Genomic DNA, 24,819 nt, shown 5'->3' on the forward strand with positions numbered 1-24,819 from the left:
AGACTTTCAGTTTATCAAAGAGCTAAATTTCGTTTTTTTTCCCCCTATAACTTCATTAGCTGATATGCTCCTTGTTTTGTAAACTATTATAAAAATTAGTATTTTTTTTGCAGGGAGATGCTGTACATTCTCTGCTCTTAGTGATTGTAACCATCAGAAATGATTATCTTTGTGCCTAGGAGATCTGTCAAGTCTGCCCCTTCCTTTAACACTTACAGACATGTATCATGTTGATGAATTTAGATGGTCATTTAAAGGCAAATTGCTTGTCCTACTTTTTAGTTCTTATTGATTGTCATGTAATTAACTGATTCATTTCATTAATATAATCCAGAGTGTCTGCAACCCACTTAATCAGTAGAGCCTGATCAGAAGACTAGGGTTTAATTAGACTGCACTAATTGCCCCAATGAAATGATGTTTTTCGCATGTCCTGTGCTGTTACTTATAGCAGCAGAACTTATATTACTATTGAAGATTTAATCAGCTTCCAAGAAAATAAAATTTTGCCTCCTGGTAGAGGAGAGCTTTCTGAAGCAAAGGCAAAGCGGGTTAGGACTGGGGAGAGCAGTCACATGCAGTTAGGGGTGACACATCAGCTCAGGATGATGAGGCTGGGCAATATCATAGAATCATAGAATGCTTAAGGTTGGAAGGGACCTCTAGAGATCATCTAGTCCAACCCCCCTGCACACGCAGGGTCACGTAGAGCACGTGACACAGGACTGCGTCCAAGCGGGTTTTGAAGATCTCCAGAGAAGGAGACTGCACAACCTCTCTGGGCAGCCTGTTCCAGTGCTCTGTCACCCTCACTGTTAAAAAAAAATTCCTTAAGTTCACGTGGAACTTTTGATGCTTTAGTTTCCGGCTATTTCCTCTAGTTCTGTCGGTGGCCACCACTGAAAAGAGGCCAGCCCCATCCTCCTCACTGCCTCCCTTGAGGTACTTATAGACACTGCTCAGGTCTCCTCTCAGCCTTCTCTTCTCCAGGCTGAACAGGCCCAGCTCCCTCAGCCTCTCCTCATAGGGCAGATGTTCCAGGCCCCTGATCATCCTTGTAGCCCTGTGCTGGACTCTCTCCAGCAGCTCCACATCCCTCTTGTACTGTGGAGCCCAGAACTGGACACAATCCTCCAGATGCAGCCTCACCAGGGCTGAGTAGAGGGGCAGGATCACCTCCCTCGACCTGCTGGAGACGCTCTTCTTAGTGCACCCCATGGTCTGTCTACTGGCAGAACCAGGTGTATTTGAGCTCGCACCGTCCTTGCTGTGAACTCCCAAATGGGCCCCCAAGTCCCAGAGCTCGCGGGAGGCTCAGAGGGCCGGAGGCAGCACAGCAGAGCGGGGCAGCTCTGGCCGTGGTGAAATGCCCATGAAAACCCAGTTGCTGGTGAGTTATTCCCACCAGCTCCTCTTTTCCAAGAGGAGCTGGAGTGATGGTCTGTGCGCACTTCAAAGGATGTGCTCCAAGACATGCACCTCCACTGCCTGCTTTATGACAAACCTGGATCTGGGCATCACAACCAGGTTCTTCGTGGCCTTACCAAGCTGATAAGTGCCTGTTTTAAATGTGGTTGAGGATGCTTGACAGCTTAGCTGCTTAGGAAGGGAGTCTGTACGAGTGCATGTGTGTGTATGCATGTGCTGTGTGTGCATGTCTGTGTGTTCTCCTTCAACTTGCACCCAAACTGAGTATAGAGTGTCTCTCTGGAGGTCATAAATGTGATGTGATGGAAGTACTTGTCCTGGGATGATGATTGCTCTGCGTTTCAGCCCGAGTCCTGCAGCTGGGCTCGCACAGACACATGCTTGTGTCTGTGGTGGCACCCATGCAAACAGCTTCACAGAGCTGTGGTGGCTGTGCCGGGTGGCTGGTGAGGACCCGGCACGATCCGAGTCTGTCTCCCTTCTGTGAGGCCAGGTCCTGCTCTTGGATTCGTTCTGCACATCCCTGAGTGCTCTGTAAATGGCTGAGCTTGACAAGGAAGATTGCAACTGATTGTAAATTTCTTGCAAAAATGGGGCTGCGAAAGAGCTAGGACAATTTGCAAAATCAAGGCAAATTTGGGAAGCCATTTCAGCCTCCCCTCCTCCCCCTTAAGAAATAAGGGATGTGTTTTTGGACGTGCCAAGAGAGAACGAGTATGAGGTTTTCAAAAACCAGGCTTTTTTGTATTTGCAGGTTGGGATGTTGGCTTGCCTGTGTTTAAAAAGGTGAGGGAGATAAGAAAGGCTAATTAGCTTGTAAACAAAACAGAATGTTTTGCTTTGCATCAAACGAAATGTTCTGGGTTGATTCAAAACCCGAGTCAGGCCAATGCACTTTGGAAAACGCACTGCCAAAGCAATAATATCTTGGAATCAAAAGGTGGGGAAGGACTTTGCAGAGAAGGTCTCCCTAAGGCACGAGTGGGTGCCTGAAAGCAGCACCTCTGCTTCCAGATGCTTTGTCGGGAAAGCTGAAGAGGAATGGGCTGCTTATTATGGTCTGGTTAGTGACACTGAGACTGTGATTAAGGCTGGACGCAGAAGCATGACGGCCAAGGAGGCCGTTGGAAAGGGGATGGTCAAACCTGTGAGAAAGAAACCGCAACTGTCCTGGGCTCCCAAGCTCACCAGAGCAGCGGCCCTGGGGATTTTGCACCCCCATCTCCTGCTGCTTTTAGCCGTGCTGCTTTGGCCACAGCCCGGGCCGGCTGCTCCTCAGGGAGGGCTCGGGGTGGGAACCGCATCCGTCTGGGCTCATTCCTCAGTTTTCTTTCCTGCGACATCTGTGAAAACAGGCCCAAAACCACAGCAGTGCTGGGATCCTCTCCACAAAGCTCAGCCTCCGTGCAGCGCGGCCGGCCTGCGCGGTGAACGGCGCCTGCCCTCAGCAGAGCCACGGGGGTTTTCTCCCCAAAGTTAATTTTTTCAGAGCACTTAATGTTTCATCTCTCTTGGTGAGTGGCTTTGGTGGAAGGGCGTCTGAGCTGCCTCTGACAGTGATGAAATGGGATTACAACTCCAGCTGACAGCAAGTTGGTAGAATCGTACTCAGTTTCCCTCTCGTGGTTTGCAAAGGAATTAACTGGGAAGGATATTTAAGTAATTATCTCTGCAACTGAACATGTCCAAGCTATATGGGCACGTTGGGGTTTTGCTCCTGTGATCCCAGCCCATTCAGAGCTTCACCTGAGAAAATCCAGGTTGCACCACTTAGTTTTGGTAAAGCTGTAGCTCTGCTCTTATTATCCTGATTATAGGTTTTACCTCCATTTTCTGTACCTTCTGACTGAAGCTGTTAGACGAGGTCTGAGTTCTGCCTTCACCAGGGGACATTTTCTCACATTATCTTTCTCTCACGCTGTTTTCTGCCTGCCACTAAGCTCGCAAGCCCTCTTGAGAGGCCAGGAGGCTGTGAACTCTCTTGAGCAGGGACTGTCCTTGCTACCTGCCTGCAAAGTGCTGTGTTTGAGGCTCCAGTTCCTGCAGAGCGTTTCCTAAAAGGTGCTATGGGAAGCTGGGAGCAGCTATAGTCCAGAGCATAAATATATGTATATAAAGGGTGATTAAAGAAGGAAATCTCCCAAATCAAGGAGTCACTGGAGGGCTATGGATCAGCCAGGAACTGGGTGGAATGGGAAGCGGGGAGGTGTCCGGCCCCGGCTCTGAGGAGCCCAGTGCAGAGCGTGGTGGCTGCAGCGCGTGGTGGCTGCAGCGTGCTCCTGGCTCCTAGCAAGTGCCGTGCATTAATGCCATGGTGGGGGCTGGAAGAAGGTTCAGTCTGATGGTTTGGGGGCGGTTTCTCAAGCCCCAAAATGGTTACAAGCCTGTAACCATGTTGGGCCTCCTCTCCTCGCTTTGCTTGTACTGGAGGGACTCAGCACGCTGCAGAGATGGCAAGGGAGACCACAGGATTCTTTGCAATGATGATTATTATCCTGTGATGTCTCGCGGCTGTATAAATGGGAGCTGATTACAGCCAGAAAAGGAGTAAATTGTGTAATTAGAAAGAAGGAAGTTGGGAGAGAGTTGCCTCTACCTGAAGGTGCTGCTTTGGAGAGAAACGTGGAAACGTGGGCGCTGAGCAGCACCTGGGATGGGAACCGCAGCCTGGAGCAGCTCAACGTGCTGCTGATGGCCGGTCACCTTGGGCAAGTCCTGCAGACTTTCCCTCTGGAGAAAGAAGGGAATATTCCTTCGGTGCAGCACTGTTCGGAGCTGGGAATATTTCATGGCATGTGTTTGTACCAAACATAACGGGATCTTCCCTGCATCTGCTCCCCTTGCTACAGGCTCGCAGCCTTGCGGTGTTGTTTGCCTAGGAGTGGGCTGGCCAGCCTAGGTGTTGGCATCACCCCAGATTTTCCTCTCGGGCATTTTCATGAATTGTTAGAACAGAAAGGCTGTAATAGGAATGAGTTGACAGCAGTTGTGCTGGGTATAAGATGACTTAAGATCTTTCCTATTGCTGGAGCATTAACGTCTACACAAAGCAGGAAAAGAACATTTTTGCCTCCCCTTCCTCTTTTTATTGATCCAGCCTGCCTAGGCCAGAATATGTGTCTGTTCCCCTAGCCGGCAGAGAGCACAAAGCAGAATTGCTTTCTAAGCTGTGGTGAGGGAGGTTATTAATATGAATATTATTCATGCCAGGAAAAATAGCCAATTACTTTCCTATAGAACCACTCTCTGCCCAGTGAGCCAGTAATTGCAACATCTAACATTAGTCACTGAGCTCTGAAAGCACTTCAGAAATCCTGACAAATGCATTTGGTCTTGAAAGAAAAAAAAGCCAGGAAAATAAATAAAGAGAGTGACAGATCTTCAGCCAGTGTAAACGGCTCTGAGGAATCCCACCGCAAACGTCTTGGTGCTGCAGGAATTCGGCTTTGTCTTACACCCACTCTTATTTTATGGTGTACATTTTCAAGGCGCATAACGGAGCCCGTTGAAGAACTACACGGATGAAACATCGTGTGATGAGCTGATCTCCCCGAATTGGTTGCACTGGGGGTTGACTCCATTCCTCCCACCCCCAGGCGACACAGCTGCATCGTGGCCAGCACCCGGAGAGCTGCTGTTGTCCCAAGGAGTGTTGGAGCTGTTGGTGACCGGGGCTTCTGGGCACTCAGGCTCAAGGACATGCTCTGACTCCTACTAAAGGGCATATCTTGCGTTATAGACTATATTCCTCTCCTGCAGAGATGCACAGGCCCATCCATGGCCAATTGCAAGCTGAGAAACTGCATTAAAGAGCATAATTTGCTTTCCACTATTCCTATATAAAAAATAAGGACTTGGATAATTTCTTGTAGCTATTCAGGGTTTTGCTTGGGTAGCAAAAGGACAATTTATCTGGGTGTCTCCAAAATCCTACGGTTCTGTGATTTGCAAGGAGCCTGTCCTGTAACCACGCAATGAGCATCAGTCATGATCTACCCTTGTCAGCTGCGATCCACAGAACAAGCGGAACCGCCTCATTCTTTCCTGAAGACTAACCAGCCCTTCGCTTCCAAGGAAAACAAATCTACCCCTAAATTGCTGCGGCTGTGGGTTTGCTTTTCACCCCAAGTGCCAGAAATGCCCTTGAGAATGTACCAAAGGCACTGTGGGTTTTTTTTCGTTGTTGTTGATGGTGAGTTTTTTTTGTGGGGGGGTCTGTGTGTGCTCGGTGTTGACAGGGCATTAGCTGGGCTTCGTTAGCTGTAGGTAATTACACCCGGCACGGCCATTGGGGGACGAGGCTCCGCAGCTGCTGTCCTCCTGTTTGCGAGGCTGTGCACGGGAAATCTGCCTGGAAACCCGGGAAAGGCAGCTGCCCCGGGAAGGGCCGTGGAACTGGCGTCTGTCCCTTATCCATCAGCCAGTCGCTTCCTCCATCCATCAGTCAGCCTGAGTGCCAGTCTGACAGCTGGTCGGTCAGTCTGCGCAGCCTGTCAGTCCATCAGACTGTCCGTCAGTCAGTCTGTGCGTCAGCCCGTCAGTCTGTCCGCCCATCAGTCTGTCCGCCCGTCCTCTCTGTCACTCTGTCCCACCCCTCAGTGACCTGCCTGCCCGCGCACCCCTCCGCCCGCCTGTCCTTAGCCCATCTATCATTAGATGTCCTTAGCCCGTCCACCTCCCGCCATTCCCGCCGTCCTCCCTCTTCCCGCCACAGCCTCCCCGCGCCCCCCGCGGAGCCCCGAGCGGCTCGATGCGGCACAGCCGCGCTCCGCGCTCGCTTGGCCACGCCTGGCGCTTGGGAGGAGGGGGCGGGGCGAGGGGGCCGCCGCGCGCCTTTCCCGCCAACAGGAGGGCGCGCGGGAAGCGGCGCGCGCCGCCAGCGCCCCCGGCTTCCAAATCCCCCCCTCCCCTGGCCGTTATCCCCCCCCCCGCCCGGCCGTTATTACCCCCCACCGGCGCAGCGCGGGAGGCGATGGTGAGTGCGGGACCGGGGACCGGGACCGGGAGCGGGGACGGGACGGGACGGGGGCAGCCCCGTCCCGCCCGCCGCTGATTGCCGCGCGGTGCCCCCTGCAGCGGAGGAGCCTGGCGCCCAGCCAGCTGGCCAAGAGGAAGGCGGGCGACGAGGAGGAGCCGGAGTGGCGCCCCGCGACTGTGAGAGGGGCCCCCGCGCGCTGCCGCGTGTCTCGCGTTGGCCCCCGTGAGCCGGGTTCGGGTTCGGCGCTTTGTGGGGCCGGCGGGCGCTTGGCGGGAGGGAAACGCTGTGCGAAGACGAGGCCCCTTCCCCGGCGCTGGGAAAGTTCCGCCACGCAAACCTCGCAGCGCTTCGGAGGCCGATAGCTGGGGACACGCGGGTGTTGTTTAAACGGCAGAGAGTGTCGGGGTGGGGGGTTCAGCGCCGCGCGGATCGGAGAGCCCCACACGGTGTTTCCAGTGCCCTGTCACTTCTGCGACAGCAGCAGGTAAAACCGTGTCTCGAGGGAAACCACCTGGGCAGGGATGTGTCCAGCCACAAACACCCCCGGTTTGTTTGTCTCGATGCCCTGTGAAGTGGCCGAACCCCGGGTTCCAGTGGGAGCACTGTCACCTGCTGAGGAATTACAAAATTAAAGTAGGAACTCGCCCCTGGAGCCTCTGGGGTTTTCAGGCAGTGTTTTCCATGCTACCGACCCCCTTCATCATCCTGCTTTTATTTTGGTGCAGAAATTCTCAATAAAAATTAATCTTATTTTTCTTTCCTTATAAAAACAATTTTTTTTTCCTCCTGTTTTCTTGCTGAGCCACCTGCATACTAGGGAAACGCACTTTAGCACAGCTGGGCCTGCTGTTTCCCCAGTTGGGCGCCGTTAGCTAATTTCCATGGTTGGAAGAGTGCTTTAGCCTTGGTGCAGGTTAAAGCCCAGGGCACGGTGGCCTCAGGGTGCTGCTGGCGCTGCCCGTGGGCGGTGGGTGATGACGGGGCCGCGCGGAGCCGCTCCGCTGGCCGGGTGGCCGCCCTGGCCTGTTTAGGCGCTCACCAAGGTGCCCTCTGCCCTCACCCGCGGCCCCTGGGCTGGTGGTGGTTCCTCTTTCAGACGCAGAAGAGGCAGAAGCCGGGCAGTGAGGCGGAGAGCGCCGAGTGCTACAGGTCGCCCTTCCGGAAGCCCTTGGCGCAGCTGACCAACAGGCCGCTCTGCCTGGATAGCAGTCAGCATGTAAGGGGGTGTTTGTGCCAGCGCGGGTCGGGTGTGGGGGTTGCACGTGGAACTCGTTCACCAGAGGAATTCGGATGTCATCTGAGGCTTTTGGGACAGGCCTTTTGTCCAGCTCCGCTACCTTGAAGGAAGCGTGGTGGTGGTGGGGAGTGCTTTCTGTAGCGCAAAAATCTGAATAAAGGAGGGTTATGGAGCCTGTGTGAAGGATCTGGCCAAGGGATGTGGGCAGCTTTCCACACAGGTGACTGGAGTTCTGTCTGCTTGCCTTGTTTTCCATGGGCTTCCACCTTTGGAGCCCAGGTGCTGGATGCTGGACACTGGGCTGGTGCAGCAGGACTCTTCTTACAGTGTTAACCCAGCTTCTTCACAGGGAAGGAGTTGCCTGACTGCATCATTGAAGCAGGTGGGCAAGCAGTAGCATTTAGAGAAGTGAGTAATGCTACTGTTTTAAGAAGATGGAGTTATGAAAATCAATTTCATGCTTTAGAAAACACAGAAGAAAACAATTTTAGATAGCAGGGCTAATGGAGGGAATCGTGGTGTGTCACTTTCTTGCTTTTGGATGTCCCTGAAAGCAGTTGGGGTTCAGTGAGAATAGAGGGTCTCTTAGTCCATGGAAAACTGAGTTCTCAAGAAGCATCCTGTTTTTTTTCTTTTCTAGTAGTCTTTGATGTCAAACTTGTTAAACATGGTTTTTTTGCATTTTTAGGAGGCTTTTATTCGCAGCATTTTGTCCAAACCTTTCAAAGTTCCTATTCCAAATTATAAAGGTAAGATGAGGAGGTTTAAGAGTCATCTGTACTGCCTAGCTCTAGCAAAGCAGATGATGCTTTGGCCTGTCAAATATATCTTTGTGATTATTGTTATTTTTTGCACTGATGCATATGTTCCAGAAATCCTGACTTAATTCTGAAGGAAAAATACTGGCACATTAGTAAGAAATAAGAAAATTTTGCTAGTCTTTAGTTTGGATAATCCTACGTTTCAGAATTGGATTTTTCATACTTACCATTATGTATTTTATGTAGTGCCGGAACACTGTATCCCATATTGCAAACACAAAAGCAAGATTGATTCCCGGGCCTGGAAGTTTATCATCTAAATAATACTCTAATGGTACTAACAGGCGGAAGGCTGTGGGCGAGAAAAATAATATGTGCCAGTTTTCTTTCTACTTGGCTTGGTGTGTTAAGTCTCAAGGTGAAGTTCAAAGCCTCAGCTGGTTTTGAATCTCTGGAACATAAAATCTCGGAAGCAAACGGGGCTGTTCTTTTCCCCTTCACCCTCCAGCTAAAAATTCAAAGACGGGTCACTCGAACATTAGTTTAAAATATGCCTATAGGCAAGTACTAAGTATGAAATGACTAACCTAAAAAGAGTTTTGTTTGACAAAGTTCCTGGCTGGTGGAAAAACAAATTTGTCGGGATTCTGAAATTCAGTTTTTACTGAGGAAGCTGCTTTTTGTGACTTGTCATCCTCTCTTAATGGGGAGGTGAAGCTGTTTCCTATTCTCTTTTCCTGATGTGCAGGCATCGTTATCTCGGCTTATGATACACTCTTGTTTTGCAAGGAACTTCACCAAGCAGCAGAGGAATTGGCCCTGCTTTGATTTTTCCCAAAGCAAAATCAATCCTGGGGGACAGAGTTGCCTCCCAGTGCTCAGATGTCTTCCTGAGCTGTAGTGGGAGTAGTAGTTTGTATGCATATTCTTTTTATGTTCACCACCATTCTAGAATTATGACATCAAAGAATAGTATCAGGAAAAAGAATTTGTCTTAATCTCTGCTTTCTGCAGAAACTGGTTCTGAGAACAGGCATCTGCTATTGCTCATCAGGGACAAAATAATACCCTAGACCAGATAATGACAATGTGGTGCTGTGAGACTATAAAACTTAATTGTATCTTTTATGCAGGGTCAGGAAGAGATCTTTAGCAACAAGTCCTGCCAGGCCTGAGTTAGGTGTTCCAAAAAGAGAATTTGGCCCAGGACATACTATATACCTAGGAATGTATAGATCCTTGAGTCATGTTTGTCTATTAAGAAAGCAAAACAACAGCTTTTAAGAACCAGCTACAGCCCCAAAACAGCTCAAAGGTAGTTGAGGGAGGTGTTTTGCCTGCTGGTGGTTGAATGCCCATGTCACAGGTTTGGGATGAAGCCATCAGTCACCTTCAAAAATAGCTAGTGCTGCTCTTGTGTGCCAGCTTATACGGCACACCCAGATGTGCTCCGTACAGCGGGCAGGGTCACAGCCCTGTCTTTCATCTGCCCCTTCGTGGTTTTCTTTTCCTCAAAGCAGTTTTTCGAGCTCTGCCTTTGTTTCCTTTCAGGGCCGCTGGGCTTGCGGGCGCTGGGTATCAAACGGGCAGGGCTGAGGTCCCCTCTCCATGACCCTTTTGAGGAAGGAGCTCTGGTTCTGTATGAGCCCCCGCCGCTGAGTGCCCATGACCAGCTGAAAATAGACAAGTGAGTCATCCCCTGGTGCAGACGCCTCCCTCCTGGCCTGCTCGTGCGTGGAGGTTTGCTTGCTTTCCTCCCAGAGGTGTATAGGCTGGGATCTGAGTATCGAGAGAAATTTGAGTGCTGGTATTTTGCTTCTGAACTGCTCAGGTAAGGTACTAATCAAAGGAAGGACTGTGCCCATGTCAGACTGTTCTTCCACTGGCTGTTTGATCTCCCACTCATCCAAAAATTTAACCTACTGAAGGGGCTAAGGACTCGCACATGGCGAAGCTGTTAAGAAAATGTTATGATTCAGTGGTTAGTCAGGAAACAACAGCATCGAGGGAGAAGCAAAGGGGGGTGACTGATCTTCAGATGTTAGTTACCTGGTGGGTTTTATTCTTAAGTAGCTCCTTCAGTACTGTTGTAATGTAAAAGAGCTAAGACTATCAGCTGCATCCTCATGGATGGAGGAGGTGGTTTCACGATTTGGTCTCTGAAGTAATGCAGTTACTTTTGCTATTCAGAAAAGGAAAATAGCAATAAACTTCACCTCTGTCTCTGAATCATGTTTTGGCCTTGTTTTAACCATGGTCTGAATACACACCCAGCTTCAGTGACACCTGCAGATAGTAGATCAGACCCCCGTGGTTCTTTTCTCAAAATTAAATTCATTTGTTTTTCTTTCTTTTGTTGGCAATTGCTTTCCTCAAGCCACTGAGGAGAGCTTAGAATAGCAGTGAGATTAAGAGAAACAAACATATGCTGTGCAGAGTGCATTAATCACACATTAATTTTTCTTGACTGGCTCCTGCAGGGACAAAGCACCTGTCCATGTCGTGGTGGATCCTGTTCTCAGCCGTGTCTTACGGCCCCATCAGAGAGAAGTAAGTTTTGCACTGGGGCCTGAGAGTATGTCTGGAGGTCTTGATGTATTTCAAAAACCTGCAGTTGTTCTTGCTGGAATTATTACCCACCAGCTGTGAGGTCTGTGTTATGTGATAGACTCTTCTAGCTTTTTGCGAATGCAAAATCAAATAGGTTTGTTTTAATCAACATCTTAGAGGTCTGAACACTGCAGATATTCTCTGTCCTGGGTTAAACAAGAGGATGTGTTGTGACTATTATAGCGCTCCTATGTGGCCTTAAAAATGTGGGAATTTATTGCTTTCTAGTGGGTAGGAACTTTCTCCTCTCTTGCCTCTGATCTAGCAGGATCAGTGTGTTCCCAGTATAAAAATGACATTTCTTTACGTGCAGGTTTGTTCTCTGTGGGTATATAGGTCAGATCTGCTCCTATTGGGGAGTGGGGAGTTTCTGAGAACGCTGTGCACTGGTTCTGTAGGTCTAGGAAAGCACATTGGTTGCTTTTGTGTTGCCTTTGAAACCTTAGGAAAAGACTAGTTTTCTGCATCGCAATGTAGCTCACCCGAATAGCTCATAGAGGAAGTTATTGCAATAACATCCCATCACATTCCAAAATAAACTATCTTAGCAGCACAATCTTGACTTGGGCAGGGTGAACTGTTCAAAACACCGTGTTTAGTGGTCAGCAGAACTGGCTGGATCTGCAGTTTCTGAGCCAGTAAATTCAGAAGGTCTTGTTTTTGCTGTGATGCTTCCAACACAGTGTACAGCAGTGTCCTACTTTGCTGTGTTATTGACAGGCCGTTCCTTGTAAATGCAAGATGTCAGCGATCTCTGTAGATTGGAGAGTGCTGAAAAACATTTTCCATCTTAAGTATATGCAAAGTCCCAGCCCTGGAACTGTGGGTAATAATCCCCAAATATCTCCCTTGGATATCTAGAGAGTTTGAGGCTTATCACAGCTACACTATTATCATTTAGGCCTAGAGGCAGCATGGAGGGAAGCTGTGATAGCTGATCTTGCAGGCTAAGCAGGTCAAGCTGGTTGTGTCCCCACGCAAGAGATCTTCAGATGGCTCTGCGAGTGCTGTGGGCTGCTTCTGGCTTGTACTTTTATCTTGGAGTTGGTGCTGAACTTGAGCCAGTGTAATGCAGGTCCCTGGGTACATGGCTGGAGGCACTTTCTTTTGGATGAAACACTATCTGCTGGCACTTTTCTCGTATAATGACAGTTGTGTTGGTGTCCTGAGCACATTGTCTGTTTTTTGACAGCTAAGTATCTCTCATATAGCAGTCTCAGCTCTTGTCAGCTATAAGATTCCTGTACCTTTTTTTTTTTTTTTTTTTTTTTTTTTTTTTTTTTTGTCTTTTCTCCTCCAGCTTTGCTCAGTTTTTATCATGTATTTTGCCCAGTCCCTGGGGGGGTTACCTTACTGGATCTCCAGCCAAATTTAGTGTTTTAGTCAGCAGTGTATTATTTGTGTGGCCCAAACTTCACTAACCTGCTGTTGAGGGCCTTTAATAAAGAGAGAGAGGGAGGGGGGGGAAAAAAAGAAAAGGACTTGACGTGCGAGTAAAAGTGACACTTTTGTCTTCCAGTTCAATACAACAGACTATAGTCCAGTGAATCCATGCAGGTATTTCCAGATCCTGTCCCCCAGTTCCTGCTCTTCTGGCACAGTTCAGGGAGCTCGTGTTTTCCAGGGCAAAGTTTTCTCTGACTCCTCATCCTCACATACTAGAGGAACGTTTTTCAGAGTCTGTCTTTTCTTCCCTGAATCTGTTTGGGCCGTTGGAGCCTGATAAGGGCCCAACTGTGCTTTCTTCCCAGCATGTGACGTGAGCTGTAGGCTCAGCCCTGTGTCTTCTCTGAAGCTAAATCTGCTTTGGGTTATGTGTCCACAGGTAAGTCCTAGTGGTTTCTCTAGGCAGAAGAGATTGGGGCTACTGAGAGTGTCCTGGGAGATGGACACGAGCCTGGGCACTTTATGATCTTTTGTTTTCAGAACTACCTAACTGGGTGTTGTTGGGGCATTTAACGTGTTTGGTCTTGACCAGGCTAGAAATTTCTGGGAAGTGGAGTCAGAAGAACTAGTTATGATTGTACAATTACAATGTAGTAGTATTTGGTGCGTGTTATGAGGTATGTGTTAGCACCAGTAATGTTGTTCTAACCTCCGTGCAGCTGCGTTTTAGCTGCATCTCTAGCCATTTCCCTCTGTCTCATTAGAACGCTGCAGGGATGTGCTGGCAGCTTTGCTGTTTATTGTAATATCAGTCCTGACAAGCTGTTTTTCTGCCCGTGTCCCCTCCTGCTCTAAGAGAACATTTCCTTGGCAGGGAGTGAAATTCCTGTGGGACTGTGTGACGAGCAGGCGGATCCCTGGGAGTCATGGCTGTATCATGGCAGACGAGATGGGCCTGGGGAAAACCCTGCAGTGCATCACGCTCATGTGGACGCTCCTGCGCCAGAGCCCGGACTGCAAGCCTGAAATCGAGAAAGCCATGGTGGTGTCTCCCTCCAGTCTGGTGAGAAACTGGTACAACGAAGTAGAGAAATGGCTGGGGGGAAGGATCCAGCCGCTGGCCATTGATGGAGGCTCCAAGGAAGAGATTGACCGTAAGCTAGGTACAGAAATGCTTGCAAGTTGCTCTTTTGGTCAAAATCTGTAATTAGAAAAAGCCCAGCTGCAGCTGATGTGAAGATCTGTGAGCTGTCCTTAGGGCCCTGGCAGCTGAAGAAAGTCTCTCGTCTAGTTCAATGCCTAAATCAGGTTTTACATGGCTAGTAATAGTTCATCTTTGCTAATAACCCAAGTGCAGCTGTATGCCTAATTAAGGATGGTTCCAGTGCCACGTCCTTTCCCTAGCCAGGAAGAGTGGGCTAATGAGGAGGGGAACAGTTGAAGTGGTTGAAGATGACTGGTGGAAGTGGGAGAGGGTTGGAAGGGGGAGAGCTGCAAAGAAAACAGTGTGTGGAGGTAGGAGAAGTGTTTTGGAGGAAACAGCTCTTCAGGGTTTGAAGCATTGATATAGATAAAGGTTCAATTAAACCCTTACGGCAAAAGGATCAGTCTCAACTGCAAAATTGGAACACGATTCTTTTACTGCTTTCTCATCCATCTTTTTTCCCCCCCCTTTTTCCCATTTCCATCCACAGTTGGCTTTATGAACCAGCGTGGACTGCGAGTGCCTTCGCCCATCCTCATCATCTCCTATGAGACTTTCCGCCTCCATGCTGAGGCGCTGCAGAAGGGCAGCGTTGGCTTGGTCATATGTGATGAGGTATGGGGTAAATCTTCAGCTAACACTTGTTCTGCATGTTTTCTTCACGTTTGGGTAAAACTGCTTGCTTAGAGGGACTGGTGTCTGCTGTGCAGACTCCGCATTCTTATGTTTGAAAGGCCCTGAATAACCAGCCCATCCATGCTGGGTGGGCCTGAAGGAGAGAGGGTATTCCCAGGAACTGAGATGGGAAATGGCCAGTGGTACCTTCTGGTAGTTACTCCTGGGTCCCTGACAGGGGTCTGCCCTTAATGGGGTCTTTTCGGTGTGAGGGGCCAGCAGAAGTATGGGAAGGAAGGATGGTCAAATGGCTTGTCTTTCTCTGTTGGGATGGTGTGCCCTGCTCTTGTGTTTATTTATTTGCTTCTGCCTTTGAGAACTTCCTTCTGTTTGTGCAGTCTCCTGTTCTGCCCAGTAACGGGGTTCTGCTTTGACTAAGAGAGCTCTGCAGAGGCCTCAGAAAGCAGATGAGTCTGTGATTCAGCATGGTGTTGTGCGTAGTGTGGGCTGCTCTTGGCCACTTTATCTGGCACTCTTCAGTTGTGGTGTGGAGGAGGTCCCTTTCTGCTCAGCCTGTTCAAGTCTGGCTTAGGGCAGTGCATCAAGTCAGTCGTTGTACCCAAATCTCCTGCTTTGTGCTTTTCCCTTGCCCTCCTGGACTGCTGAGTTGCCTTCTCCCCTCCAGCCGCAACATCCTGAATCTCTGTTTCACTGTCTCCTGTCCGAGTCTCAGCCCTGCTGAGGACACGGGGCATTAGGTGCCATCCAGCTTCTGCTGGAGATAACAGGTATCCCATGGAAGTGGGACTCGAATCTCAAAATAGCCAGGTGAAACCTTGTGTCCCAGAGTACGTGGGTGCCCCTGCACGGGGTGCCTTGGAGTGGCTCTGAGGCAGCGAGCTCAGAGGTTTTCTGTGCTGGTGGTGGGGTTGGCAGGACCCCTTCCTCCCTCCTGCCATGGGTGCGCTTGGGCAGGAGGTAAGAGAGCAAGGTGAGGCATTGCCACATGTGCTGCTGCTTCAGGAAGAGGCAAACCTGGCTTGTCTCTCTGGTTGCTGAGTGTTTGATCTCTTTTTTTGCCAAGCTTGGCTTTTCAAGCTCTGTCTTCCCATGACTGAAGCTGGTTTGATCTTTCCTTTATCCTCCCCTGTTTGTGATTGTAGGTAGTGAGTCAGTGGTTCCCTAAAGAAGGGAATTGAATCTCTTACCTTCCTGAATTGGTCAAGCTGGGGACCGGCAGCTTTTGGGGTGTCCTGTGCTGCCATTGAGAGGGGATTTGTTAAATGCTGGTGCCACACAGTGGTGTGGTTGTGTATCTGCCAAAACATTGCTCAGAGGAGTCTAAAAAGCCAACAACCTCCCTCAGTGTGAAACCTTCCATCCAGCTTTTGCCTGCTGAGTCCTGAGCTGTCCCCACTCCAAGTGTCCCTGGGATTGGCAGAGGGAAGGAGATGCCAGGCCCGCCTGCTGTGCCCAGCAGCCCATAGTGAGTGCAGGTCCTTGCCCTTGTGTCTTCCCCTGTTCCTGACAAATGCTCAGCTCTGCAGTGGCCTGACGCGGTCAGAAACTCTCCCCCTCGTTAAGCTCCATCCTGCAGCATAGCACCAAGGTACTAATAAAGCTGCTTTGCCCAGGCATGTGGCAGTGTCCTGGAGCACTTCAGCAGACTGTGTTGGAGGCCATAATCAAAGAGCCCTCGGGGGTTCCCAACCATGTCATGTGCAGTGTCAATCTAACAGCTTGTCTGTGGCAAAATAAAACATAGGCAAACGTTCATCTCTGTTTTGCTCTGGTCTTGTTTTCAGGGTTATTTCTTCAACTGGTTCATGCTCTTGAGAAGCTGGGTGTGCTTTATTTCTTAAAAATGGATTTGTTTTGTTTTTTGAGAGCTATTTTTCATCTTGTCTCCCAGTTCTTCCAGGCCATGAGTGGCCAGGGAGCATGAGCTGCAAAATACTGATATAGAGCAGTATGTTTTCTACCCGAAACTTATCTCTGTGGTCAGGGAATGGGGACCATATTCAAACTGCTTATTGTAGGATGAGGAACCCTTTTTATTAGTGTGTAAACGCCTGGCAGTCCTGGGTATGGGTGGTCTTGAATGGCCTGAGATCCTGACCTTAGATACTGCAGGATCCCTGATCCAGTGGTTGGTGCTGAATGCTGGTAGCTGACGTGTCCCTATATTTGAAAGGGAACCTTACAGTTAGACCTTGTGGTTATCATTATTTTCATGTTGTGTGCTGGTGGGGGCTCCAAACTGCTTCCTCCCAGAGCTGTTGGATTTATAACCACATGGATTTATTTATTTTGTTTTTTCAAAGGGCCACAGACTGAAGAACTCTGAAAATCAAACGTATCAGGCTCTCAACAACTTAAATACACCCCGACGAGTCCTTATCTCCGGCACCCCCATTCAGAATGACCTGCTCGAATATTTCAGCTTGGTGCACTTTGTCAATTCAGGCATCTTGGGTAAGAAACATGAATGTGAGAAATGTGGAGGAAGTCTGGGAGACAGATTTCCCTTGCTATCTTTATTGTGTCCTTGTGACACACAAAGTTGAAGGGACTGGTGCAAGGTGGAACTGAGCACTCTGGTAGAGCAGGTGGCAAAGCCCAGATCCCTGACAGTCCACCATCCTGCTTTCAGATACTTGTGACAGAGGTTTAGAGTAGTGATGTCTAACACCTGAGGTTGAGACTGCTGTGTTTTAACATGAGGATTTGAAAATCTGGGGTAAACCTTATCTGAGATGGAAAAAAAAAACCTCATTGGAAGAGAGTTGCTGATTTAGTTTGAGTTTTCAGAATCAAAAACTTTCCACAATGTAATTAATTTAACAGATTAAAAAAGGCTCTGGCTCCTATGCTCAACTGTAAGCTTGTTTTCATTTTAAAAGCAAAGTAGGCTTTACATGCTGTCCTGCCTGCATGCTGGTTTAGGAGCAGCTACACAGCTTTCCAGTATTAAGAAGCTCATCTTTGTCAAGAAACATCATTTTTCTGTCAAGGAGAGAAAGTAAGCCAGCCTATAAATAACTTCTTTGTTGCTGTAATGTTTCTCTCATGTTTCTCTAAGGTTGTTGGGCATCCAGTCCAAAGGCTTGCTGTTAAATTCAGTGCACGCATCGCTCCCTACCTAAACACCAGCCATCAGATTCTGAGGCTTAAAAGTGCTGTTTGGGCTGCATGTTTTTGTGTTCCGCTGTTCCACCATCCCATCTTCTCGCTGAGAAATCTTGGGAGCAGATATACCCCCTTCTTTCATGCATTTAAGTTTAGTCAGTTACTGCAGGGGGTGGATGTGACTTTCTTGACCTGTACTTGGGCAAGACTAGTCTCCCTGTTCTTCCAGTCCTTTCTTGAAAGGAGGTTAATACCATAAATGCTGCCATCTAGGCTACATGCATGTAGTAGTCACTTCTTCACCCTGTGACCAGTTCCAAGCAACTGATTGCAAGTTGTTTTGGAACAGACAGACATAGTGCCTGTGCTGTTGAAGGACAAACTCCGGGAGTGAAAGTATAGCTGATATGTGAGCAAAACCAAAACATGCCAGGTGGGACTTAGGCCTAATAAAAACTGTATGATCTGTGCTGGTGCCATGTTGCTGGAGTTCAATATATTTTTTTGCACGTGTTTTCCTGCCTTGTTTGAATCTTTCTGAGTTAGAATGAAAAACAAATCAAATTGAAGGGGCAAGGGCGCCATGCTTGCAGCATGATAGCTGGGGCTGTGGGAATGCTGATCAAAGTCTTTTTTTGTAGTAGCTGTTACCTTCTCCGTTGTGTTTCAGGAACAGCACAAGAGTTTAAAAGGCACTTTGAAATTCCCATCTTGAAAGGCAGAGACGCGGATGCGAGTGAAGCAGAGCGACACAAAGGAGAGGAGAGGCTTAAAGAGCTGATCAGCGTTGTGAACAGGTGAACTTCCCCCTTCTCTTTACAGAGCTGTTGCATAAACCCTTGGTGCACACGGATATCTCTCCAGATTACAGTCCTAGCTGTAACAATTCTCTTGCTACTTGCACATCTTCAGTAAGTGATTAAACAAGTACTTTGTGCCCTAAAAAAATCATCATAATGTGTTGTTTTGGTTTGACAGATAACATGTGGAAATGGTGGATTTAGCTTCAGTAAGCCCCAAGCACATGTACTTGGATGCTAAATCATGATTTGAGTCTTCTATTTCCGTTTTCTCCTGAGATTTGAACAGAGAGATAGAAGCCTTTTATCTATATTAATAAAGAATGGTGTAGGCAAGATAAGGCTGAAAACCCATCAAACCCAGAGGCAAGTAGGAGACAGAAAGAGCAAGGGATGCTGTTCAGTTTTACTGATGATGCCTAAGTCAGAAAAGACTCCAGCTTGCTCTTTCATAGCTGAGTTGGCTCTGTAGGGTTAATGGGATTAGTAGCATCAGAAAATTGACTGGATCTTCTCCCTAAGAACTCTTACTAGGGTCTCTCTTGATTTGCCGCATTGGTAGGAATTACGAGCATGAGAGTGATCAAAAGAGATGTGGAATCCTAGGGGTAGGGCTGAAAGGAGTCTGGAGAAGGCCCCTATCCATCCTGCTGTCCTAAGGCAGAAATATTTAGAGCTAAACCATCCCTTGGTCCCTGCCCAGCAATGAAGACCTCACAGATTCCCCAGGCATCGCTTCCAGGCTGTCGCTGTCTTTGCAGTTAGAAAATGCTCTTAATGTGCAAACTAAATCTTCCTTACTGCAGTGTAAGCCTGTGACTTCTCATCCTGCTGTTTATGGATTTGGAAGACAGATTCTTTCTTTCTCTGCAGCAGGCTTTGACAGATCTTGAGCCTGTCTTACGTGCCTCCTGTCTTGTCTTCTGCAGATTTTGTAACTTTTCAGTCTTTCTTGGCATAACTGGGTTTCTGCACCTCCTCTTTATTCTGGTTGCTCTGCTCAGCACTTTCTGTAGTGCATCCCATCATTTGTGAAGTGTGGTGGAACTGCTCTGTGGGACACCTCTGCGCCTGGGCTGATGTAGCATGGGGTTGGCTGGATGGCTGATGCCAGGGCTTTGCCATGTGTTGGGCTGTCACAGGCAGACCCTTGATGACTAGATATCAAAGGCACCCTCAAACTCCTGAGGAGTGATACTGGCAAAGGAAGCTTTTGATGTCATCAGGCATCTGATTTTCTTTTTCCTCCACGCAGGTGTTTAATACGAAGAACTTCAGACATCCTATCCAAATATCTGCCCGTGAAGATCGAGCAGGTGGTGTGCTGCAGGTATGAAAGCAAGTGTTCTCCCTGGGCTAGGGGAACAGCAGCAGGAAGGACTGAACAGTTGCAAAAAGCCCTGGGTGGTTCTAGTGACTGTTCCCCTCCAGGAATAAAGCTGCAGCTGTTAAAAGGATGTTGCTTTTCCTCCTAAAGGTTTGTCTTTAGGTTGCATTTATCTAATTCTCCAGAACTGCGCTTTTAGTGTACACTGTAAAAGAAACTGGCTATTTTTAAGGTTTCTATCAGCAGGAACTTGTGACCTTTCTTGTACCTTTAGTTCCAATTTGGGAATCTCTCTCTAAAGCTGCAGCTGTTAAAAGGATGTTGCTTTTCCTCCTGCAGCGGGAATGGTCACCCCCAGCTATGGGCTTCTTACTGCCAGCTGGTGGGCTCTGGGCAACTGTGTCCACAAACAGAGTGTCTGCAGCTCTGGGCTGAGATAGAAATGCTCCTTCAGCCTTGGAGGCAGTTCTAGACTGCCTGTGCTTTGTGGGGGCAGGGGGAAGAGAGAAAATGGAACTAAAAGGAAGCTACTATGTGGAGGAAGAGGGAATTTGGCTTGGGGAAGGCCTGGGCCTGCAGAGCTCTTGTTCTGTTCCAGGCTGACGCCTCTGCAGGCTGAGCTGTATAAGAACTTCCTGAAGCAAGCGAAGCCCGTGGAGGAGCTGAAGGAGGGCAAGATCAGTGTGTCCTCCCTCTCCTCTATCACCTCCTTGAAGAAGCTCTGCAACCGTGAGTGTCTCACTGCGGGTGAGTGGATTTGTAGATTATTGGTGCACTGTCCAGGGTTGTTGAGCTCTGTCTGTTCTCCAGATCCTGCCCTGATCTATGACAAGTGTGTGGAAGAGGAGGAAGGTTTTACTGGAGCCCTGGATTTGTTCCCTGCTGGCTACAGCACCAAAGCTGTGGAGCCTCAACTTTCAGGTAATGTTACAGCCTAACCCAGGCAACCTATAAGACTGCCTTTAGTGCCCCAACAAGTACCCCTCCAAGGTCAGGAATTTGGGAACATCTCTAGGATGTTTCTTTTTTCTTTCCAGGAAAGATGCTGGTTTTGGACTACATCCTTGCTGTTACAAAAAGTACCAGTAACGACAAGGTAGTTCTTGTCTCTAACTACACCCAGACACTGGACCTATTTGAAAAGCTCTGCAGGAACAGAAGGTTTGTCTTTAGGTTGCATTTATCTAATTCTCCAGAACTGTGCTTTTAGTGTACACTGTAAAAGAAATTGGCTATTTTTAAGGTTTCTATCAGCAGGAACTTGTGACCTTTCTTGTACCTTTAGTTCCAATTTGGGAATCTCTCTCCAAGGTGACTTGTGCTTTGGCTGCTGTGGGTCACTTGGCAGAAAAGCTCTGGCCCTCTGCAAAGCTCGTAAAGTCCAACCCCTTCTTACAGGGCTGTGAAATATCTTCTTCTCTTACAGTGCTCAGGCTATAGTAAATGTTATGTATTCCAGGTACTTATATGTCCGGCTGGATGGCACCATGTCCATTAAAAAGAGAGCAAAGATTGTGGAGCAATTCAACAGCCCCTCAGTATGTGGAATTTGCCACTTGGCCCCATCTGTCCTCCTGGTTCAGGGAGCTGTGAGTAAACGTGGGGGGACATTAATCCATGTGTGTCTGTCTGCGCAGAGCCCCGAGTTCATCTTCATGTTGAGCAGCAAAGCAGGTGGCTGCGGTTTGAATTTGATCGGGGCCAACAGGCTGGTCATGTTTGACCCGGACTGGAATCCGGCTAACGACGAGCAGGCCATGGCTCGCGTGTGGAGGGATGGCCAGAAGAAGACCTGCTACATCTACAGGCTGCTCTCCGTGAGTGCAACTCCTCTCCTCCATACCACCGGGCTCGGAGCCATCCCGGACTGGGACTGGGACCAGAAGGGAGAGGCTGCTGCGGTGTCAGTGATGAGAATTGTTTGGAATTCAGTTGCTTCCAAGCTTAAGGCATATTACCATGGCAAACAATGAATATTCATGCTGGCCTTGGTTTCTAATAATGACTGACTTCTGTGAGAATACAAACAACAGAAAATTTCCAAATAAGATGCCAAGATCTTTAATTTTTTGAAGTCATTTAGGCACCTGAATTCTTTGGTTTCGCAAGGTGTCTGTTTTTGAGATCTATTTATCAACTTGCCTGCAGTCTATTGTGGCGTGTACACATACTGATTAAAAGAGCAGCTCTGTTCCCAGGGTTACAGCAGCTTTTGGAATGGGGCTAGCAGGCAGTTAGCGGGGTAGCTGCTCTATAAATCAGGAGATGAGCATTTTTGCAGCTAGTGCTCCCTGGCTACAGTAGTGCTGCACTATCAGTAGTGTAAACTGATCACAAATGTCACTTGTTTGCTCTTTGTTAACTTAGTGTCTCCCTTGAATCACTGCCTCTCTTATAAGCTTGTGTTCCCTGATCTTTTGTTATTTTACTTAGGCAAAACAGATGATGTTTGTCCTCTCTCCGTGCATTTGTACATGTGATCTTTGCCCAGCTGTTCCTTATGGGGTTCCAATTTTCCTCTGACCCACCTACATCTGGAACCAGAGCACTGTTTTGCTTTTAGAACTAAAAAAGCCAGTCTACAAATTTGAGTAGTCACCCTGTTCTCTGTTGTATTACACTTGTTTGCAAAATAACCATGGATTTTTCTCATAGATTTTGCCTTAAAAGTGTGACATACTGGCCTTTAAGCCCACCTGCTCAGAGTGTGTGATTGATCAGTGTGTGGGTGTACCAGAAAATACAGCTGATGCTCATGTCACCTGTAGTATCCTTTGCTGTTGCTTTTCCTCTTTCTCTGAGGAGAGTTTGACTGCAGAAGACACTTCTCCTGTAAAGCACAGCAATGCCAGGCAATAATGGTGGTTTTTGTAGCCTTTCTTGTCTCTTTACCAGCTGCTTGTAGCAAACAGTGCAGCTGTTAGCTCCCAAACTCCTTAATACTAGTGTCCCAACCATGCTCCCCCTGGGATTTTCTCTCTCATAGACGGGGACCATAGAGGAGAAGATCTTCCAGCGCCAGACCCACAAGAAGGCGCTCAGCAGCTGCGTGGTGGATGAGGAGCAGGATGTGGAGAGGCACTTCTCACTGGGGGAGCTCAAGGAGCTGTTCACGCTGAATGAGGCTACCAAGAGCGATACCCACGACAAGTGAGTGCACTGAATAACGATGGATGGGGTCAGCAAAAACCCTCTGCTGTTTGGTCTGCTCGATTCAGAGCCTCCTTAGGCAAGAGGAGAAAGCTCAATGGGGATGACCTGGAGTGTGTTTGCTCTTGAAACTCTTAACCATTTGGAGATTAGCACTTTCTTGATGGCCTGTTGTTGTTGTTGTCTTATAAAAGCTTTGAGAGATGGACAAATAAGTAAATCTTCTTGTGTGTTTGGAGGTTTTGAAGCACTGCAGCTAATGAGAAAGCTGTTTGCCAGAGCTGGACTTGCCCCTGCCCTTCTTGGCTGGTTTGCCTTGTCCCCAAGTGCCAGAACACAGAGCTGCTTCTGCTGCCAGGGCTGCTGTGGACACTAAAAAATCTTAGAAGACCTATGGTATTGTAGCCACCAGAATGAGGACAGGGAATGCAGGAACATACTTCACTGGGAAAGTTAGTAAGACTCAGTGCAGGCAGGGAATGGAGAGGGTTAGTTTTGAGCTTATGTGAAGCTTGGCTCTGTGGCTGTGTCTTGCCTGCGTGGCAGCCTGCCCTGCTGCTCGTCTCCTCCTGTGGCAGCTCAGGAAGCAGCCTGGGCACTGTGGTGGGAGCCAGGAAAGAGCAGCTTGGAGCCCCACGTGCTGCCCTGAGCTGAGGAAGCCCAAGGCAGTGCTGGGAATGCCCTGGTGAGGAGTGTTCAGCCCTTCACGAGACCCCTCATCACAGCTACCTCTGTCCTGCTGGCTCCTCTTCTCCTCTTGGATGTGGGTGGACTCCTAGCAGCCCATTTGCACATAGCTAAGCAGGGAGGGGGAGCAGCATTAGGAACAAAGCCCCGGGGTTTCTGAACCCCTGTGATTCTTTACACCTCTGTCACGCATTCCAGAGAGTCTGTGAGTTTAAATGACAGCCAGGGTAGTGATTGAGCCAGCCTGAAAATCCACTTGCCAGGAACTGCAGATGAAGGAGAGTGAAACCAGAAGCTATTTTGCTGCATTTTTAAGCAACCCCTAAGCCAACGAGGTGGAGGAAGGACCTTGCACCATGCCCTGACCAGATCTCTCTGTTCCAGGATCAAGTGTCGTCGTTGCGTGAACGGCCACCAGGTGCGGCCCCCTCCGGAAGGGTCCGACTGTACCTCAGACCTCTCCCAGTGGAACCACTGCGCTGACAAGCGGGGACTGCAGGACTCTGTGCTAAAAGCTGCTTGGGATGTTGCTGTCACCTTCACCTTCCATCATCACTCCCATGAGGAGCAGCGAGGGATTCCCTAAGGAGTCCTTGTCCCCTGTGGAGGCCAGGGCAGGCTCCTGTGGCAGTCTGCCTCCCCTCAGCCCCTTTCAAGAAAAGGGGCAGTGGAAAGCAGTAAGTGCTGGCCTGTGGACTCGGGAAGAGCAGAGCAACCGTGTGGCTTTGAGAGGTGGGAAGGTGCCTGGGCCTGGGCAGGGTCTGCTTGCAGCAACCAGGAATGTTACAGCTTTTCCTCTGCTGCTGTTGTGTGTGCCTGGAAAAATGCCCCATAGGAACTGGGCATAACCAGGCAGGGGGTGCTTGATCAGCACTGCTGTTCCTGCTGGTGATGTCTGTGCCTTCTACTTGGCTGAGTTCTGCCTTCAAGTTTGTTAAACCTGCAGCTTTTGAGCAGCAGATGTGCAGAGTCATATATTTTTTTCCTCCCCTGACAGCTATGGCTTACAGCTGCTGAGCAGAAAGTGGCAGGATCCATTTCTGTTGTGAAATGTGAGCATTTTTAATTGCATTTGAATGCAGATTCATGCAAAAAAAATCATTTCAAGTTGTACTTTGAACATCTGGCCTGAAAGAATATTCAGGCAGTAGGAAAGGGAGCCCTATTAATGTCATACCATTTGCAAAACCACATGCTTAGCATGGGAAGGGTCTCCTGACGGAGTAGTATTTTAATCTCCTTACACTGCAGTAATAAAATTCACACTTTGGTACATTATGGGTCTTAATTCCACTTTTATTATGAAAATGTTACAAAAGAACAAACTATTTAAAACTTCTGTAAAATGAGGGCAGATACAGAATGGGGGCAAGAATACTTGCGCCAGCCACTGACTGATGATTACAAATAAACAGCAGGATCCATAGGCTGTATTTTTTTTTCTCTGCTAAACAAAGCAAACTTTTCCAAATACATGAGGTCTAGGATGGGCCTTCCTTTAGCTTAT

General features: G+C 48.6%; 1 protein-coding gene across 1 annotated transcript; it reads left to right on the forward strand.

Annotated features, from left to right (window-relative positions):
- The first annotated feature begins 2,533 nt into the window (after window positions 1-2,533).
- RAD54L (RAD54 like) lies at window positions 2,534-24,236 on the forward strand. The gene is made up of 18 exons (XM_088536420.1): window positions 2,534-2,575; window positions 6,505-6,628; window positions 7,438-7,622; window positions 8,332-8,392; window positions 9,956-10,091; window positions 10,885-10,954; window positions 13,275-13,563; window positions 14,095-14,219; window positions 16,544-16,694; window positions 18,019-18,145; window positions 19,404-19,478; window positions 20,074-20,204; window positions 20,286-20,396; window positions 20,513-20,636; window positions 20,935-21,013; window positions 21,113-21,292; window positions 22,462-22,625; window positions 23,697-24,236. The coding sequence occupies exons 1-18, from the start codon at window positions 2,534-2,536 to the stop codon at window positions 23,896-23,898; spliced, it is 2,376 nt and encodes a 791-aa protein (XP_088392546.1). The 3' UTR covers window positions 23,899-24,236.
- Window positions 24,237-24,819: the final 583 nt, after the last annotated feature.

This window comes from Tinamus guttatus, unplaced genomic scaffold, assembly GCF_059628265.1.
Source record: "Tinamus guttatus ecotype Peru unplaced genomic scaffold, ASM5962826v1 Tinamus_guttatus_pri_ptg000044l, whole genome shotgun sequence".
Classification (NCBI taxonomy): Eukaryota; Metazoa; Chordata; class Aves; order Tinamiformes; family Tinamidae; genus Tinamus; species Tinamus guttatus.